The sequence below is a fragment of the Coffea eugenioides genome, chromosome 1 (assembly GCF_003713205.1).
Source record: "Coffea eugenioides isolate CCC68of chromosome 1, Ceug_1.0, whole genome shotgun sequence".
NCBI classification, from domain to species: domain Eukaryota; kingdom Viridiplantae; phylum Streptophyta; class Magnoliopsida; order Gentianales; family Rubiaceae; genus Coffea; species Coffea eugenioides.
Window position 1 is genome coordinate 13,975,799 of NC_040035.1, and position 20,751 is coordinate 13,996,549.

The 20,751-nt window shown below is 33.4% G+C and overlaps 1 protein-coding gene across 1 annotated transcript; it reads right to left on the minus strand.

Annotated features, from left to right (window-relative positions):
* Positions 1-9,053: 9,053 nt before the first annotated feature.
* Positions 9,054-12,669, minus strand: LOC113756519 (MDIS1-interacting receptor like kinase 2-like). The gene is made up of 3 exons (XM_027300187.1): positions 9,774-12,669; positions 9,365-9,676; positions 9,054-9,241 (listed from the first exon to the last, which is right to left on the minus strand). The coding sequence occupies exons 1-3, from the start codon at positions 12,577-12,579 to the stop codon at positions 9,147-9,149; spliced, it is 3,213 nt and encodes a 1,070-aa protein (XP_027155988.1). The 5' UTR covers positions 12,580-12,669; the 3' UTR covers positions 9,054-9,146.
* Positions 12,670-20,751: the final 8,082 nt, after the last annotated feature.

A 20,751-nucleotide genomic window follows, 5' to 3' on the forward strand; every position in this document is an offset into this window, starting at 1 on the left:
CCCCCCCCCTCTTGGTTGTCTTTGGGACTTACAGAAACCATTTTTAGTTGAAACATATGGCATCTTAACCGATTTTGCTTACTTATATGATGATAATGTTGGACTTGTTATTTTTTCCCTCTAGCTCAAGAATTACAGCATAATCGCTTGACCAAAATGGAGCTATTCATTATCCAATTCTCCCTTTTATATATTTAGATTAGATATATATATATTGGAGAGCCTGACAGAGATTTTCTTCTTTTTTTTTTCTTTTTTTTTCTGATTTTCTTGGTGAGGCGGCCCGGGGTGGGTTGTATTGGAGAAGATAAAAGGGCATATGGCAGAGCTCTAAAACAAGGCCTGCAGCATTACTTACAATAGATAGCGTATAGGTACAGCTCTCTTTTGTGAGTCCTAGCCCCTGTAGCCCACATAGCACAATAATACAGCTAACAAGCCTCAGCCACAGCCAGACCTTTTTATTGAAATATAATGCCAAGAGCCATCTTAATAATTGTTGTCTTTTTCCGGCAAAAGAGAATCAATGAAATAGCCAGCTTAAACGATTCTTCCTAAAGCCAGAGCCAGCCACATGACAAAAGACCAAAATGCCGCTTGACAATTGCCCTCAAAGTTGCCCAAAATTACGTGATAACCGCTTGACCAAAATTGCACTGTTCCTTCTCCAACTCCCGCTTTTATATAGTTAGATATCTCTCTCTGGGTACAATTGATAGACTATGAGAATGGGGATTTGATAAATCGTTTGGATGCAAGTCATTTCAAGATTTTTTTTTATTGCATCATAAACGCTTTCTTGAATTAGATTTTTTTTTAATTTTTCAACCACTTTTTATATCATATACATCAAATCACAAAGTACTACATTATTATTCTAAAAAATTTTCATTTTCACACAAAATAAAGGAAAAATATATTTTTTTAAATAATCGTGTATCTAATTTTTTTTGTCTATTTAAAAGGGTATTGGAAGAACAAAAATCAAACAACCTCCAATCATCCTGAACAATCCATGGTACTAAGTTTGTATTTGACAAGAAATGAAGCAAGTTGAAATAGTGAGAATTTTTGTTGCTTCACGGTGAGATATATAAAAACTTCTTAATATCTTCATTAATTTGAATAATCCGAATTGAGGAAAAATAATAATTTCACCACAAAAGGAACGGAAATTCTAGCACATTGGATCCTGATTTCGTGAATGGACATTACGATAATGAGGTCCCACAATTACCAAATGCCACGTCTAGACCTTGATTTCTTTCCACTATGTGATGCGATGGTCTCTTCCCTACACCTTTCGTCATAATTTTTGTGATTTCTTTATGTTGTAATGGCCCACTTGAGGGCCTCAATTGAGTTAGGATTGAATCATTCTGCAAATTATCGCGTAGGCTTTGATAAGATTCAGATCACAATTGTCACGCCCCGAGTCCGCACGTGCCCGTCACTTGACATTTGCCGTATTCTCAAATTCCACTCAAGAATACAAGGTATCATTTAACTAATCTAAACTTTAAAAGTATGAAATAATATAACTAAAGTAAAGTGCGGTACAAATCTCATATACCAGGTAGTCTATGAGTATCCAATACGTTCGTATATTTATTTTCTAATGGAAACAACGGAATCGAAAATAAATAAGACTAACAACTAGAAGTAGCTAGCCTGCCAACTTCTATTCATTTAAAGCTAATAAAAGTCGTCTTCAGGTCTTCTACGTAAACCAACTCATACTCCTCAGAATCTGTAAAGATGGTAAAAAGTGGGTTGAGCGACAAATCGCTCAATAGATAATATCTACTCCTCTGTTGGACCATGTACTCGTAATTTTTACATATACATATATATAGATAGAAATCAAATCCTTTGCGTGTGTCGATCACATCCATAATTTTGAAAGTAACATCGTTTATAAAATGATCGGCAGTAACAAATGGCAAGCAATTTAAAAACATCTTATTGATAAATGAACGTGAAAAATCATAAAGTCATAAATCATTTCGTTTCAATTCACAAGTCTCTTCATATCCATTCATAAGTCATTCCATATAAATTCATAAATCAGTTCATAAGTCTCATTTCATATCAGTTCACAAATCATTCCATATCAACTCATAAATCATTTCATATTAGCTCATAACAAGTACATGTGATGACCGGCTACTAAGTACTCAACTTAGAGATTAAACCCCTTCTAGGTGGGCGACCAATAGGTTTCATGACTACCGATTGATCTCATTTCATACATGGGTCAATCGGCTGGACTTTATACCAGACTACCATGGCTTTGTCAATCGGCCGAACTTTATACCAGGCTACCATGACCTTTTCAATTGGTCGGACTTTATACCAGACTACCATGACGATTAGACAGGACTATAGTCCCTACCGTCTATTTCATAACTGTTTTGAGGTTTACTTGTCAAAAATTCATTCCACACGTCATATACATAAATATTTGATTTCATAAAAGATTCAACTCGTTTGGTATATAATAACATATCAAAACATTTCAAATAAGTCACATGGTCCATTTTTTTATAGTAAAAATATAACCTTCACAAATATCCAAATAAAGCATTTAATCAAATATATTTCGAGTCAACACAACAAAATAAGATTGAAAACAAAACTTTCATTTTTGCACCTTTGAAATCTCAAAAGGGTAAGTACCACCTACTTTCGTCTGGTTGCTCGAGTGGAACTACTTTAGATCTCTTAAACTGGTACCGTACCTATCAAATGCATAGGCTTCCTAATTAGTTGTTATTTCTTATAAATACATAATATACAAACTCTGAGTAAGTCGAATATCCATGTCTAGACCATTGTATGAACCCTAACAGCACTGTCCCTAAATTGGATGATTTTCATTTTTGGAAAGTTTCCTAGTTTGGAAAGTTTCTATTTTTAGAAAGTTTCTTAATTGGAAAGGCTCTCTTTTTTGTAAAGTTTCCTAATTTAGAAGAAGATAATTATTCATTATTACTAGTATCGTCTTCGTCATCGCTAATATATTTCATTACCACTTATATATATATGTGTGTGTTAATTAGTTACTAATACCATTCCTTTTTATTTCCACTTTTATGCATGTGTAGGTGTTATTATTGTTTATGTACGCATGTACATATATACATATTGACTTATTATTATAATTATTGCATTAGTTTATTGCACTTGTATTATATTTTTATCTTCGTTTATATCCTTAATTTATTTTCTCCATGTCCATATTGTTATTATCCTTACTATTATTGTTTATTAATTATTATTTACTATTATTATTATGATTATGATTATTATTAATATTAGTGTTATCGTTAGCATTATTATTATTATTATTATTATTTTAAACGTTTCATTTAAGAATTTAGAATTTATCTCACCCCATCTACATTAACCTCATAAGGCTAACTTAAGATATCCTAGATTTTTCTTTAAATATCTTAGACGTAATTAATTAAATATAAGTTTTACATGACCAATACTTCAATTCTAACAATTACTTTAAATTGGGTCCTGAATTTTAATATCCATGATAACCTATAAAAATGGACTAGTTATATTCAAAATTTATTTATTAAACATTTATTTATTTTATCTTATATTTGGTTAACATCTAAATTATCCCTTTTTCCTCTTCGGGTTAGAGCCATGGTTGGCCAGAAGGCCAACCATTTCCTTTTTGACCATGGTCGCCAGACTTTCTAGCGACCTTTTGTTTTCATTTTGGCCAACCATCTTTCTCCCTTTTTTTTTTAAAAAAAAAAACAAATTTCCTTTGGGTTTGACCCATCGGCCAACCATCCTTGACTTGGTTGACCGATGGCCAATTCTTTCATTGGGGTCATTTGTGACCCCAAGGCTTTCTGCCGTTGCTGGCCTATTGTCAGCAACACATGCCGGCATTTTTTTGTTTTTTTTTCTGTTTTTTCCTCCAATAGATTTGGGCAACCTTATTTAACCAAAGATTAAAATCGAACACCCTATTTCTACGAATACACATATGAATCTTCCTAAAAACATATATATCTACATATATATAGCAACCATACATATCCGTAAAATTTCTAAGGCAATTAATGCAACTACTAAAACTTAAAAGAGAAGTTTTTGCGTGAACTCGAGACTTACAGGTTTGGGTGCCTAGTCGTCTGATCGATTGACGGTGTTGCCTGCTTCTCCTTCTCTACTCTCTGACGGCTCTTGCTCTAGGAGAGGCAGACGAAAGGAAGGTAGGGTTTGTGTGTTATTTTTCTTCCTATGCTTTCGATAAAATCGTAAACCCTGGCACTAACCACTAGTAGGTGGTTTAGAAAAGAGTTTAAGTTTATTATGAATTGTTATCCCATCCCATAGTTATTTTATTTTATTTTTTCTTTTACCCTAGTAATTTTAGATTCTTAATTAATTGGAAAATAAAAACAAAATAATATAAACAGATGCCAAAAAAACTTTGGGTTTTTCAACAATACTATTAGGTTATTGACCTATTCGTCCTCTTTCTTATCTCTTGTTTATTTGATCTTGGTTTGACCCCAGAAAATTTGAATGCAAATTTACAGAAAGAAAATAAGCAGGTGGAACCGTAATGAAATTAGTTGGTGAATGAAAAGAAAAATAATAGAAATTGACATAATAGTTTCCAAGTAAGACGTGTGCTCATTTTTCATAATGGTTAAAGATGGGACATAAAAATGGGTGATTGAAGTTCTACCAATTTTATTTTTTGGGACAAAAGCAATTTTAATTCACAATATTTAGCCTATGTGTCAAATTATTCCCTAATATTTCAATTAACATAATGCAGTCACCAAAGTTTCTAATTCAGCGAGATTGAGGATATCTAAAGAAAATTACAAAAATCTGACTATCAAAATCAAATTTGAGTTCGTCAAAGGTATTGACTTTATATTTTTGGTCCTTATTGTTTAAACTTTGGATCAATTTGGCAACTTATATTTTAATAGTTTTATTTTAGATTTTTAAATGAAATAAAATGTGAATAAAATTAAAAATATGGCAACTGTGTTCTCAAATCCCTATAAAAATCCCAAAAACACTTAAAATTTGAACAACACTAAATTTAGTCTAAAAACCATCTCTTTGTTAAATTAATTATAATCAATTAACGATGTCAGGAATATATATATATATATATATAAAGAAGAATTAGTGGGAAAAGAAGAATCCTAATTTTGGTATATAACTTTATTCTAAATACCATTACTCAAATTGTTGCATGACTTGTGCATGTAGGCTTCAATTGGTTGTGTTTAGAAATCGTGATTACATTAACCAATAAAGATGAGTACCAATATAAAGTGATCATATAGATTTCTGAAAGACTTACTATTGTTTTTTATTGTCTTTCATTGGTTTTAAAATCAAATGATGACGTTTTAATGCATTTATAGTTATTTTCGCTTACATAGATAATTTGTATTGGATAATTTAAACAATTATATAAAATACCTATTTCATTTGAAACTTAACTGATAACCAATTGAAATGACAAAAAGTAAAAGAAAAAATCAAATTTCAAGAGTGCATACTTTTTACATTTTAAAGGGAAATTTAGTTGAATGTTTAATTATCAGCATAAGTGAAAAAATTCTAAAACTCATTATCATTTAGTTATTCATACAATTAGAAGCATTGTGCCAAATTGGAGACCGACTATGCAAAAGAGAAGAAACATAGTAGAAATTACTAGTATGAATAAAGAGATTAAAAAAAAGAAGGAAAAGAAGAAGGCTTATTTAGCTTTCCCATTTGTTTTAGTATTAAAATTTCTAGTATACATCGAGTGCAATTTCAACCCAATTCTCATCTAATTTCGTTCTATAATCCTCAATATGATTATTTGAAATTTAATGGTCTATAATGATTCAAACATCAAACGTTGGAAACTAAATGTGCAAAGTCAAAATTGTTGACAAAGGGCAATATGACTTTGACAATTAGGTATTTTTGAATTTCCATCAATTGTCCTATTGAATCTGCCTAAATTTAGAAACTTGGAGACCACATTTGATTTGGTTGCAAATAAGGAACCAAATCGGCTCGCAAGCCAAACACTGGGGACAACTATTGCATTTCTCTCTTTTTTCGATCAATTTCTAAACATGTTAATTAGTATTTTGAGAAGTCAAGAAGAGATTCTGGAATAATTTTTTGAGATTATTCTAATTTTAGCAATTTAACATATGCTTTTTTATGTACAAGATTGAGATTTGTTTTCCTTTTCTGGAAGGGGAAAGGAGAGTGCTTCAGATTCAAATAAGGTACCTCACCTCGCTAATGTCCCATACCAAGTCTCTGCAAAAGATTGAGAAAAATTTTCTTCACCTATTCTACAATTTTGTAATTAAGAAACAATTTCCTTACCCAATTTTTTCGTTGCCTCCCCCCCCCCCCCCCCCCCAACAAAAACCACCCCAATTTTGCATGTTCTAATTTGGAGAAAGATTTTAGTAGAAGCTTCCCCAAGAATTTATGTGACATCTAATTTACCCAAAAAAAAAAAGAACAAAAACAAAAAGTTATTACCTTATCAGTACCAGTATCATAGGCAAAGTAATTCTTTTTAAAACTCAGCGTGGGGGCTGCAATAAAATTTTTGATCACCATAACTCATCCATACAAGTAAAACATCCTAAATTTGTAATTGTCAATTATTTTAGGATAACGTTTTTGTACACTTTTAATGCATAATTTTTTTCACACTAGCAGTTTTAGATCATGTCACATAATATAAATTCAAATTTAAACTTCAAACCATGCACATTAACATACATAAAAAACTATTAGTGTAAAAAAATCAGGGAAAATCGTTTGAAACATTCATTATATTTTGCAAAATGACTTTTTCCGTCCCTCACTTTTAAAAGTATAAATTTATGTTCCTTACAAATTCACATTGGTTAGATTTAGTTCCTTCCTAGGTTTTCGACTAGTTTTTTGTCAGAATTTACCATGTGCCTTGCACGTGATTATTTTTGAGGGACAAAATTATCAAATCAAATTTTACATAATCCGATCCATAGTCTCTCATATTTCACAAAATGAATTTTTTCGTCCCTCACATTTCACAAATTGAATTTTTTTCGTCCTTCACATTTTACAAAATAATTTTTTTCATGCATAATTGATCATGTGTATGAATAGTTTTTTTTAAACCCATATATATATATCTATTTAATTTCATCTTAACAGTACAAATAAGATATAATATATCTCTATTTGAGTTTGCCGGATATTTTTATGGAATTAAATTTGGACAGAAAAAATAAACAAAGGAAAAGTATGACCAAAAGAAGTAAGTGATTGGCACTTTCAAATTTTAAAACAATCACAAGGTAAGTAATTCAGCTGTTGGTCTTAAAGGTAGTGAGTATAAACTTCAGATTTAAACTGTAATTTGTTGGTATAACTATAGAATTCAAGTTAGGACCCATTAATTAGATGGTCTTATTATACAACTCAATAAATGAATTATTATCAAAAGAGAAAGGCCACAAATTTTGAATAGGTTCACAAGGTGAAATCAAATAGATATATACATGGATTTAAAACAAAATTATTAGTTTTAGACCTCTGTATATATCTATTAAATAGCATGAGTATAACAATAATTAGCCTATTTAAATGAAATCAAATAGAGATATATTACATGCTATTCATACCATTCAAGTGAAATCAAACAAATATATATATATATATATATATATGGGTTTAAAAAAAACTATTCGTACACATTGTCAATGAGTGATGAAAAAATTTATTCTGTGAATTGTGAGAGATAAAATTTTTTAATTTGTGAAGTGTGAGAGACGAAACAATTCATCTTGTGAAATGTGAGGGACTATGAATCGGATTATGTAAAATTTGATTTGATAATTTTACACCTTAAAAATGATCACATACTAGGCACGTAGTGAATCCTGACAAAAAAAACTAATCAGAAACCTAGGTAGGGACTAAATTTGATTAATGTGAATCTGTAAAGGACGTAAAATTACATTTTTAAAAGTAAAGGACGAAAAAAGTCATTTGGGATAATTTCAGAAACCTCCCCTGAGTTTTCTGACAATTTCACTGAGCTCTCTTGAGATTTGAAAAATTACACATACCTCCCTTATCATTTAAAATGACAATACTACCCTTAAATATTTTAATGAAATTTCCTTGTTTGGTATGCTTATATTTAGAATGACTTTTATAATTATTTTTTCATTCTTTTTCCTTCTCATTCCTTTTTATTTTAATTTTTTGCCAATAAAATTGTAGAATTACCACTATTATCTCTAGTTTCTGTTGTAACCAAACGTCGAATTAGTGATTTTTTTGATGAGTTAACTTTATACGTAATCCAATGTTTTTTGCTAATCTTTGTTTTCTATTTTTTGATATTAAAATTAGCAATAAATCAAAAAGAAATTGCTCAAAATCACTACTAAATTATGATAATCCCACTACTCGAAAAATTCATAAACTTTGAATCAATTATTTCAACATTTTATTTTCTATCTTATAAATCTAAATCCATAATAAAATACTATCAAAAGTATCATATCATAGTGATAAAATTATTATAGTTGTTTATCAAATAGTAGGCATGAACATGAAAAATTTGGCACCTTTTTTTTATAATTACATTAGATAATCTTATAATTCTATAGGGAAGTAAATTAAAACTCATTACACAAGGGCATTTTTGGGTATTCATTTAAAAATTTGACCAAATCAATAGTATTTTAAGGTTTTGTTACTAAAACTATCAAATCAAGGGAGGTATGTGTAATTTTTCAAACCTCAGAGGAGCTCAGTGAACTTGTTAGAAGCCTCAAGGGAGGTTTCTCAGATTATCCCAAATCATTTTACAAAATATGAGGGACGTTTTGAACGATTTTTCCAAAACATCGCTACACTGTCAGTGTATAAAAAGTTAATCCATTATTTAAGCTGTTGGCAAGTTAAATTTATAACACCACAATATGTTAGGCTAACAAATAAGGTTCAATTGTTTTGAAGCTAATAAATTTGTCACGTTGATAATTTGTCCTGGTGGAAAACTAATCTTTTTGCTTCCAATTACAGAATACATATTACGATTTACGATCTCTACAAAAGTACTAACTAGAACCTGAAAGTATATATTGCTCTTGTCCCTCTAAATCCTCATCAACAATCTTTATCATGTCTTCTGTCCGAGTTGCACTGTTTTCCACTGCAGAAAGAGAGTGGAAGATAGTTAGTTGATGAGGAGCAAAATGAGTCCATGACATCAAATAAAATGCTTCGGAATTCAGAGAAGAGAATCTGAAAATTTTCCATGCCAATTTTTGCTCACCTAGATGTTGCGGAGATGGTGCACCCATTGCTAACAACTCAGAAACAATGTACATTGTTGGCCTAGAATTTGGATTAGCAGCCACGCATCCCCTGGCAATCTTGATGATGGATATCAAAGCCTCTTCAACTTCTTTAGTTGGATGTGAAAGCCGTTGGTCCAACATGTCTTCCAGTTGTAAGTTTCCAGGTGTAGGACACAAAAGTTGAGATATATAATCACCAGGATACTTTCCTTTGATTATTTCTAGGGCCAGTATCCCAAAGCTATACACGTCACATTTTTCAGTCACTTGCATTGTGTAGGCAAACTCTGCAAGGAAAGAATCATGTAAATTATGATCAGTAAGAACTTGTGATCGTGCTCTGAGTGATCAGTTACTGGGTTAACAGAAAACATGGTCAGTTACCTGGTGGAATGTATCCGTATGTGCCTGCTAGTGCACTCCAATTGGATGAATCTTTCTTGAGAAGCTTAGCAGTGCCGAAATCAGAAACATGAGCCTCGTATTCTGAATCAAGCAGAATATTGTTGCTCGATATGTCTCGATGAACAATTGGTGGTGAACAATCATGATGCATGTAAGACAAAGCATAGGCTACGCCCTTAATGATGTTCACCCTTTTCTGCCAATCCAATTTCTTAGCTGCTGCTTCTTTGCTCAAAATGTTTGCCAAGCTACCTCTTTCAAGGTATTCATAAACCAGTATTGAGTGCTTAGAATTAGAGCAGAAACCATAAAGCTTGACAATGTTTCGATGTCTGATATTTGTCAAAGCCTTTATCTCATTCAAGAAACCATTGCGGTCCGTCATCTCAGATGAATGATGAAGTCTCTTCACAGCTACTACATCAGCTGATGGAAGCTTTACCTTGTAAACACTCCCATAACCTCCCTCCCCAATACAAAATGTTGCATTGAAGTCCTCCGTGGCTTTCAAAATCTGCTTATACATTTCTCTGCCATCAAATATTGATATAGAGTAAAAATCGTCTCCATTTACATCCATATCTTCAGCTTTTGCTGCTCTCTTTCTTCGCTCGTACAGAAGGAAGGCTCCAACAAAGGCACAAAGAAGTAACAGTGACCCTAAAAGAGGGAGTAAAGTTATGAGAACAAGTCTCCGGCCTTTGTGTCTCTTATGGCTTCCTTCGACAGGAGGACTTTCACAAGGTTCTAACCCTGTAATATTTCCACACAAACCTTTATTTCCCTTTACTTGTTCTATAGTGACATTCACGAATGCTTTGCCAAGGGGAATAGGACCCTCCAAATTATTGAAAGATATGTTAATGTGAGTGGAACCAGGCAGTTCATCCAAATCCTGTGGAATGAAACCAGAGAGATTATTATAGGAGAGATCTAGTATTTCTAGACTCTGCAAATTTCTAAACGCGGATGGCATCTCTCCATCAAGAAAATTGTGACTGAGATTCAGGATAGAGAGTTGAATTAATTGGCCAAACTGAATAGGTATAGTTTGGCTCAAAAAATTGCTGCTCAAGTCCAATTGGAACAATTTCTGGCAGTTTCCTAAAGTTCCTGGTATTGCGCCATTCAATGAATTTGCAGACAGGTCTAGACTGAGTAGTTGAGTTAATGATCCCAGTTCTTGAGGTATATCACCTGACAGTTGGTTATGTTGCAAAAACAGATTTAGCATAGAAGTCATTTTCCCAAATTCCTTTGGAATCTCCCCAATTAAGCGGTTTGAGGAAAGATTAAGTACTCCTAGTTGAGTTAAATTTCCTAATTCGGGAGGTATATGACCCAAGATGTTGTTTTCTGCAATCTTCAAAGTAGATAAGCTTCGACATCTACCCCAGTTACCTGAGAGTTCTCCGTAGAAATTGTTGTTGCTAAGATCCATGAAGTCCAAGTGTGGATAGACCCCAAACATCTCTGAGAGGTTTCCAGTGAGCTGGTTCCCACTGAAGATAGCTCTAAGTAAACTTGTGCAGTTCTTCAAGCCTCTAGGAATTGGACCTGTAAGCTTGTTGTCATTTACAGTGAAGTTTTGAAGGATTCCACCTTGGCATAGCTTATCAGGCAAATGACCAGAGAACTGGTTTTCAGCCATGATCATAGCAACCAACTTCGTCAAATTTCCAAGCTCTTGGGGAATAGGACCAGAAAGTTGGTTTTCAAGAACATAAAAATATTTCAAGTTACTCAATTTACCTAATGTAGCAGGAATGGAACCGGTTAGCATATTGTCACTTAATTCCAAATCCTCAAGAAACTTCAGATTTCCCAATTCCTTGGGAATTGAACCAGAAAGTTGGTTGCCATATAGGTGCAGAATAGTCAAGTTGGTTAGATTACCTAGTGATGGGGGGATTGAGCCATTCAAATTATTGTTGAATAGGCTAAGACTATCCAGTGATGTTAGATTGCCCAACTCAGGAGGAATGAGACCAGAGAGGTTATTGCTGTAAAGATGCAAGGCCTCTAGCATATTCAGGTTACCAAAAGAGGGGGGAATAGGACCTGATAAGTGGTTTCTGTACATGTAGATTGAAACAACATTGTCAAGATATCCTATTTCAGGAGGAATAGGGCCAGAAAGCGAATTGTTATAGAAATACAGGTCAGTCAAGTTTTTCAGATTGCCCAAGGAAGCAGGAATGGATCCCTCAAGGTAGTTGTCAGCCAAAGCAAGATCACTTAGAGACCTTAATTCCCCTATATCCTCAGGAATTGAGCCGTTTAACCCATTTCCATTTAAATGAAGGGTTTGAAGATTTCTCAACAGTCCAATTTCAGGAGGAATAGTATTTGAAAATAGATTGCGCTGCAAATCAAGATATGTGAGCTTGGAGAGGTTACCTATCTGAGGTGGTATGCTGCCCGAAAGATAATTCAGTGTTAGATCAACATATTCAAGATTTGGGAGGGATGAAAAGGGAAAGCTGTACAGTGTACCATTAATACTTGTATTAGTAAGGTTCAACCTGTTGACACTTCCACCAATGCAAGAAACACCATACCAAGTGCAGGGGCTGGCAATTTCTTTTCCAATATGAGAAGAATTTGAAGCATTTGGCTGGAGAATCCATGAACTTAGCAGAGGATTATCCGGGTTTTGGAAGCTGGCTTTCCATTTGAAAAGTGCATCAGCTTCTTCGACAGAAGCTGAAGCACTTCCGAGGAAGCAAAAGAATGAGGTGACAGTTATGATGAACCAAGCCTTTCCAATAGGAACAGAAACCATGATTACTTTGCAGTGTTTGAATTGCAGATGGTCCAAACTTCAGAGTGGATATTTAAGATAGAGAAGTAAGGGTAGAATTCTCAACTTCAGAGTGGATATTTATGATGAACCAAGCCTTTCCAATAGGAACAGGAACCATAATAACTTTGCAGTGTTTGAATTGCAGATGGTCCAAACTTCAGAGTGGATATTTAAGATAGAGAAATAAGGGTAGAATTCTCAACATATTCTCATTATTGGTGTTTACTTTCGTGGATTGGTAGCAAAATGTTGACATCCAATTGGTGGCCTCAATTTTGCTGATAAATAAAGGGAAGACTTAACTGAACATTGCCTCTCATTCCTTCAAAAAAGCATAAAAATAATCGCCTCTCATGTCAACTGGCAAGATTAGTTCTATACGAAAAAGATGGGATTTTCACACTGAAGAAGTCGCGTCCGACTCGAAGACGCTCATTATCCCACTGATGAAAACCCATCAAAGGGCATGGAATGTTCTATGGTAGGCACGCTTTGACCGTGCCTACTGTAGGAACGTGCTCATATATCGACACGTGTAGTGATCATGAATGGAGTGGATCGGGAAGGAAAATTGAAAATTGTCATTAGAAGTCACGCGCGTGAATTGAGTGCAGGAACCAATGGATTTCGAGGACAGTTAACCGCAATAAAACTTGTCTGGGGAAAGGAAGGATGTACAGCTTTAAGTACAATGAAATACAACAAAATGCTACAATGAAATATGGGGGGCACATCATAATCTTAAAATCCAATCTATTTTCCGTGCATTTGCACAGGTACTTTTTTATATTCTATAATTTTTATTTTTTTGAATAAAAATTATTATGTAAGAACTTAAAATGCTATTTTATAAAATTTAATATAATAATTGTAAGACAAACATTAAAATTGGTTAATTTATAACAACCTAATAATTAGTTCCAATTAAATCTTATACCATAATTAAATTATGTTTAATCTAATTAATGATGGCAAGTCAACATATGAGTAAAGAAGATATACATGCAATTAAATATTTGATTCTTTGACAACTAAAAAAAATTCGAAGCAAACTAATAGATGATGAACCTATTATTTGTTCAAATTATTTAAAACTCAAAAAAAGCAATTTGGGAGAACTTTTACAACCCAGTGTTTATATGAATATACTACTTTTGCCTAAGTGGAATTTGAATAGAGAGAATATAAAAATTAATAGAACATTTTAGGAAAGAATGACTATTTATGCAATTTAAATGGACTTGTATGAGTTATGCTAAAATTGTGTACTATGGATTCACTAAAAAATGAAAGTTGTCAAATCTTTAGGATTACAAATAAATAATCAAGCATAATAATAGAGTGAATGTAATTATAGAAAATTAATAAAAGAAAAATTATATGTTGATTTATAAAAAGAAAATCAAGAAAGATATAGTCAATGTAAACGTATATAAAGTAGGGAATTAATAAATTGAGATTTACAACAAATAAAAAGTATTTTATAGTAAAAAATAATAGGAAAAAAGAAATTTTTTTCCAAATTTTAGTAATGATAAAAAAATATAGGTAATTCAACAACTTACCAGAACGGAAAGTGAATAGTGAAGTCATATATACATATATATATATGTATATATACATATATAAACACACACATACATACATACATATATATAGGAAAAATAGTTCAAAATGTCTCTCGCATTTTGCAAAATGACTTTCTTCATCCCTCACTTTTAAAAGTATAATTTTATGTACCTTACAAATTCATATAGGAAAATAGATGACTTTCTTCATCCCTCACTTTTATGTACCTTGAAATTTATATATATATATATATGACTTCACTGTTCACTTTCCGTTCTGCTATGTTGTTGAATTACTTATATTTTTTTATCAGTACTAAAATTTTTTCATTTTTTCCTATTATTCTATATTATAAAATACTTCTTTGTTTGTCATAAATCTCAATTTATTAATTCCCTACTTTATATACGTTTACATCGACTATATCTTTCTTGATTTTTTTTAATCAATCAATATATGAATTTTCTTTTCTTAATTTTCTATAATTACATTCACTCTATTATTATACTTGATTATTTATTGTAATCCTAAAAATTTGACAACTTTCATTTTGTAGTGAATCCATAGTACACAATTTTAGCATAACTCATACAAGTCCATTTAAATTGCAAACAAGTCCATTTAAATTGTATAAATAGTCATTCTTTCCTAAAATATTCTATTAATTTTATAGTCTCTCTATTCAAATTCGATTTAGGCAAAAAAAGTATTCATATAAACACTGGGTTGTAAAAGTTCTCCCAAATTACTTTTTTTGAGTTTTAAATAATTTGAACAAATAATAGGTTCATCATCTATTAGTTTGCTTCTAATTTTTTTTAGTTGCGAAAGAATCAAATATTTAATTGCATTTATTTCCTAATATATCTTCTTTACTCATATGTTGACTTGCCACCATTCATTAGAGTAAACATAATTAAATTATGGGATAAGATTTAATTGGAACTAATTACTAGGTTGTTATAAATTAACCAATTTAAATATGTTTAATTTTAATGTTTGACTTACAATTATTATATTAAATTTTATAAAATAGCATTTTAAGTTCTTTTATAATAATTTTTATTCAAAAAATAAAAATTATAGAATATAAAAAAGTGCCTGTGCAAATGCACAGGAAATAAATTGGTTTTTTAAGATTATGTGCCCCTCATATTTCGTTGTATTTCATTGTACTTTTAAAGCGGTACATCCTCCCTACCATCGGATGAGTTTTATTGCAGTTAACTGTCCTTGAAATCCATTGGTTCCTGCACTCAATTCATGCGCGAATGACTTCTAATGACAATTTTCCTTCCAAGACCCATTGCATTCATGATCACTACACATGTCGATCTCTGAGGACGTTCCTACGGCAGGTAGGCATGGTCAAAGCGTGCCTACCATAGAACAATTCCATCTATTCGCACGTTAATTAAATCATTTCATACTCGAACGTCTGTCGTTTTTCAGAATATTGTAATAAACCATGCTTTTCATGTATGGACGGAGGAATTTTTATTTGTAGAGTGGGCCGTGATAGGTTACATTGGATATTCTACAGATAGTGATGTTCATGGTTTGCATATAATAATGTAACCATTCCTCCTTAATGAAGGTTAGGCACTAAGAATCAAAACTTAAAACGAATGACAACACATAAATCATATATTATGATGGGCGGCTAGTAAAGCTTCGGAAATAAAAATTCACTAAAATCAACAGCTCAATGATTAGAAGCAACATGTCTAATTAACAATACAACAAGATAATGCAAATCAATAACAAAAAAGAATGGGAATTTTATTTTAATTGGAAAAAACCAACTGCATCACAATGTCAAAATATTATTGTTACACTTACCATTCAGACGATCAAGTCAAATATCTATATTAAAACACCTCAAGAATTGGCTTTATTGTATCAAATAAATGCGAGATTATCTTACAAGTTTCAAGAACAAGTATCGGTCAAGTATGATTACACAAGTCTACAAAGAGAGGAAACTTTTCTTAGTGCTAAGATTTCAATCCAAATGCCAGATTGACATCACCATAGACAATAATGTCCCATTTTGTTAAGTTCAACCATAGACTTTTTCTCCCTCCATCTGGTAAGCTTCTTCTCAGCTATTACTTCCTGCTGATGTTTGCATTCTTTGACTTTGAGAACAACAATACCAATCGTTGAAGTCTGAAAAAGAAAAGGAACTAAATTACCTCTTAAACCTTTTCTACTCGTGTATTTTCCAAATTGCAAAAAGAATTGGCTCAATGTACAAAATATTTTTTGTGAAATGTAAAGCAGTAAATGAAACTTCTCTACATTTTCATAACTTTTTGAAATTACAAATTTCGCTGTAAAAGGCTAACGGCCTATTTGGATTGGTATTTTTAAAGTTCTTGTAGAAAAATATACTATAGCGATTTAATGTATATGAAGTAAAAAAATAATTGAGAAATGTGTTCATGAAAAATGTAGAAAGTTTTTCGAAGGAAAATAGAAACCCAAATTGGGCTTCTTTTCACATGTATCAGTAATTTTGGTAGTTTTATGCATTCTTGTCATTAATCCGTGGTGCTTTAATTTGATTGGTTCAAATTTGACACGTTATCATCAATATTTTTCGAGGATTGATATGTATTGCCGCCAAAACTACATCAAACACGACACTTCCTATATGAAGCGCATACACGGAATGTCATCCCAAAATGGGTTTGAAGAAATCAAACATTTTAATTTTAATTTCTTTTTTTTATTTATAATTTTTACTAACTCTTTTCTAATCTAGTTTTAACTTTCATTCCTTGGATTGTGCTACAAAAGTCCCTCCTCCGTGTATCAGGGTGACCCCACAATACAATCCATTACCCTTAGCAGGTTGAGTTGAGTAGGCCCAGATCTGGGCCATCCATTTTATAAACAGAAAAAATTCTTCTGAAAATTTCAATTGGACAGCGCATTGCAGGTTGAGATAGCTAGCCCACATCTGGGCCATGAAATGAATTTTGCGGTAGTAAACATTTCTTCTTTGGAAGCATATACCGGCACAGATTTACACTCTCAATCTACAGTCTACACAAGGCACAGGAATCCATTCGTTACCTTGTTAGCTTCATAATAGGTCATTGGTTGAACAGAGAAGTCATATAGATGAGTTCAATCGGCCATCAAGGTTACAAATATTTCAATTAGAACACCCTTAAAGACTAATTTGCATGCTTTACGTATGTTTGATATATGTACAGAATTGTTATGCACTAAATTTTGATTCTATTACTAAGTTAAACTTGAAAAAAAGGTTAAAGAAATAGGGGCAAAAAATCGATGAAATAGAATGAAGGAGGTCAGGCTACAAAAGAAAAAGAAATTACATTGATTAATTAACAGTAGGGGAAAATTATCACATAAATATACTTTGAAATAAAACCAAAATAGAAATTTCATTCACTGAGCTGAGGGTTTTGACCAGCGGAGGGAATAAGGGGTTAGTGGGTTAAGGGACGCTTAGACAGGTAGTTGGAGGAGATGCAGGAGGTCGCCTAACAGCATTGAGACAACAGCGATTCTCTGAAGGGGACCATACCATGCTGCGATGGTCAAAAGCGTACTGGAAAAGGTGGTAGTGGGGTGGTTAATCGACGATTATTGGATAAGGGTTTATGGGTTAGGGAATCTAGAGAGAGGGAATTTGTTCATGACATGGCAGTAAAAGTGGCAAAATTGCTAACCAATCCTACATACGTCTGGAAGAGGTAGGATCAGGGGGTATGGGAAATTGAAGACATGGTGTAAAGGTGGTGACCGGTGGTGGGATGGAATGGAGGAGAATGTTGCGAAAGGCAGTAGAGATCGTTGCAAGAACCGACTCAATCAGGAGTTGCAAAAATTGAGAAGGCAACTCGAGAGAGAGAGAGAGAGAGAGATAGACAGACAGAGACAGTATTATTAATGAATGAATGAAGAAGATGAATTGGGAGTAGTACAAATTTCCAGAATGATCTTCTTCCCCATTCTCCCTTAGCCCTTTATAGAAAAATTGTTAACCGCCTTTCTAACACTGTAACTAACTTATCTTTGCTAACTAACTTGACTGATGTGGCATCTTGGAAACTAACTCTCCTAACATAGCAATGACTAATTTCCTGCTGATGTCACTATTTATGCAATCATTTCATCATTACAATCAAAAATCAAAATCAATATTACAATTATTAGGAATTATTTCAGATGTAACAATACTTCTCCCCCTCAAACAATTCTTGTCCTCAAGAACTGAAGTGAGGATATTGTTGGTGAAGGTCAAACCAATACTCCCATGTAACATCTTCTGGAAAACTGTTGCTCCACTGGACCAAAACCTAAGTAGTAGCAGTTCTTTGTCTACATACCAATCTTCTGTCTAAAATAGCTGCTGGTTCCATGAGCAATCGGCCCTAATAAGTGACTCTTGTAAGAATATGCTGTTGCACTTGCTGACTTGCCACATGCCTTTTCAGGAGGGATACATGGAAGATGGGATGTATTTTAACATCCGTAGGAAGTTGTAGTTTATAAGCCATAGGACCTACTTTTTCAATGATCTTAAAAGGTCCAAAATATCGTGGAGACAACTTTTGACAAGAGCTACTCCTAATGAATGCTGCTTGTAAGGCTGGAGTTTGACATAAACCAAATCTCCTAGCTCAAAGTTCCTCTCAGATTTGTGCTGATCAGCTTGTTGTTTCATTCAATGTTGTGCTCTTTTGAGATTGTGTTTTAGAAAGTGAAGAGCAGATTCTCTTACAGCCAAACTTCTATCCACACTATCTACAGCAGAACTGCTAGGAATGTAAGGAATGTGCAGTGGAGATGGCTAACCATAATAACCTCATAGGTAGTACTCCTGATAGCTAAGTGAAAATTGTTGTTATACCAATACTCTGCAAAAGCCAACCAGAAATACCATTGCTTTGGATTGTCATTGCACATGCACATTAAGTAGTTTTCCAGGCAAGTATTAACAAACTCAATTTGGCCATCTAACTGAGAATGGTAAGTAGTAGATAAATGCAGTTGTACCTTCTGCAACTGAAATAGTTCCTTCCAAAAGTGACTAATGGAAATCATATCCCTGTCGCTAACTATAGTTTTAGGGAGACCATGGAGCCTATAAGTATTGTCCAGAAATGTCCGAGCAACTAAAAGTACGGTGTAGGGATGTTTGAGAGGAATGAAATGAGCATCCTTGCTAAGTCTATCTACTATAACAAAAATAGTGTCCTTGCCATCAGATTTGGGTAAACCATCAATAAAGTCCATGGATATCTCATACCATACATGCTCAGGAATGGCTAATGGCTGCAACAGACCTAGAGATGTCACATTTTTAGCCTTTGTGCCTCTGACAAATATCACAAGAAGCCACATATTGTTCTTGTCGCGCCCCACTTTTTGAATGTGTGGTGTGTGGTGTGTGAGTGTGTGAGTATGTGAGTATGATATACATGTGAACGTGTGCGAAATGAAAAGTAAAAGGCCATGGGACTTAAGAATGCGACGATTTGGCCAAACAAAGTTCAAAAAAGGGTTTTTTAATGAAAATGGAGTCGCCACTTGGTATAGAGTTAGGGTGTACCAAGTCACCCAAAAGTGATTTTTTGAAAAACGAAATAAACGAACCCTTTTTAGAACTTTTAGGTCTACGTAACCAAAGCGAGGGATCGGGGGTCACATTTGACGAAGGGGAAGGCAAGGACAAGAATCCAAGGCACCCCTTCGACCTAGCCAAGGCTAGTTGCGTGATTTAGCCCTACTTTTCTTAACTTTTCTACCCAAAGTATGTATCGCATGTTGGATGCACTACATGAATGCAAAAACCTAGACCTAGGGGGACATGGGGGAAATTTCTCTTCAGAGGTTGAGTGGTGCCAATCACATTAATTGTGAAGCCCAATAATGATCCTTTGGAGAGGTCACACATAATCCTAAATGACGTAAAAATGAGTGGAGTGCATGCCATGTGAAAATGTGAGTTTGTGTGAAGTGAGAAAGGTGATAAAAATAATAGGATGTAAGTGGAGGTGTGCAAATGTATTTACAAGGTAAGGTGAGTAAAGAATGATAATGTGAAAATAACATAAAGTGCATGTGTGCACATAAAGTGCATGTGTGCGAGTGAAGGGATGTAAAGGTGCACGTGTGCAAATGGGAGGAAAAATGAAAGTGTAATGAGGATATAAAATGATAGGATGGATTTAAAGTGCATGATCCTAGGGAATGCATGCATGTTGGGCACGGGGAGACCTAAATCGTGACTCAATTTTCCCTTTGATAGAGGGAATACAAGCGTGCTAAGGCTTAGAAAAAGCCACACTCGTCTATATCCCATATTTAAGGGGACTCTCAGGCAAGTGTACACTATACCTAGCATGAGATGCAAGAACCTAAAGTGAGAGGGAAGGGACTAGAGGAGCATGCTAAATAATAAAAACTAAGAAAAATGCATGAAAATGTAGTGAGCAGGCAAGTATGCACTAACAAAAAGGGACGCCCTATTGGGTCTAGCTTTGGACTAGCCCTTTCTATGAATTCCTACTAGCATTGGACTAGTGGAAACGGAAC

Excerpts from the sequence above, each read along its gene's own strand:
- LOC113756519 (XM_027300187.1), bottom strand. The coding sequence starts at position 12,579 with ATGGTTTCTGTTCCTATTGGAAAGGCTTGGTTCATCATAACTGTCACC. Across the intron at positions 9,677-9,773 it reads ATACGGATACATTCCACCAG|AGTTTGCCTACACAATGCAA; the intron begins GTAACTGACCAT and ends CTTTCCTTGCAG. Across the intron at positions 9,242-9,364 it reads ACCATCTCCGCAACATCTAG|TGGAAAACAGTGCAACTCGG; the intron begins GTGAGCAAAAAT and ends CTCTTTCTGCAG.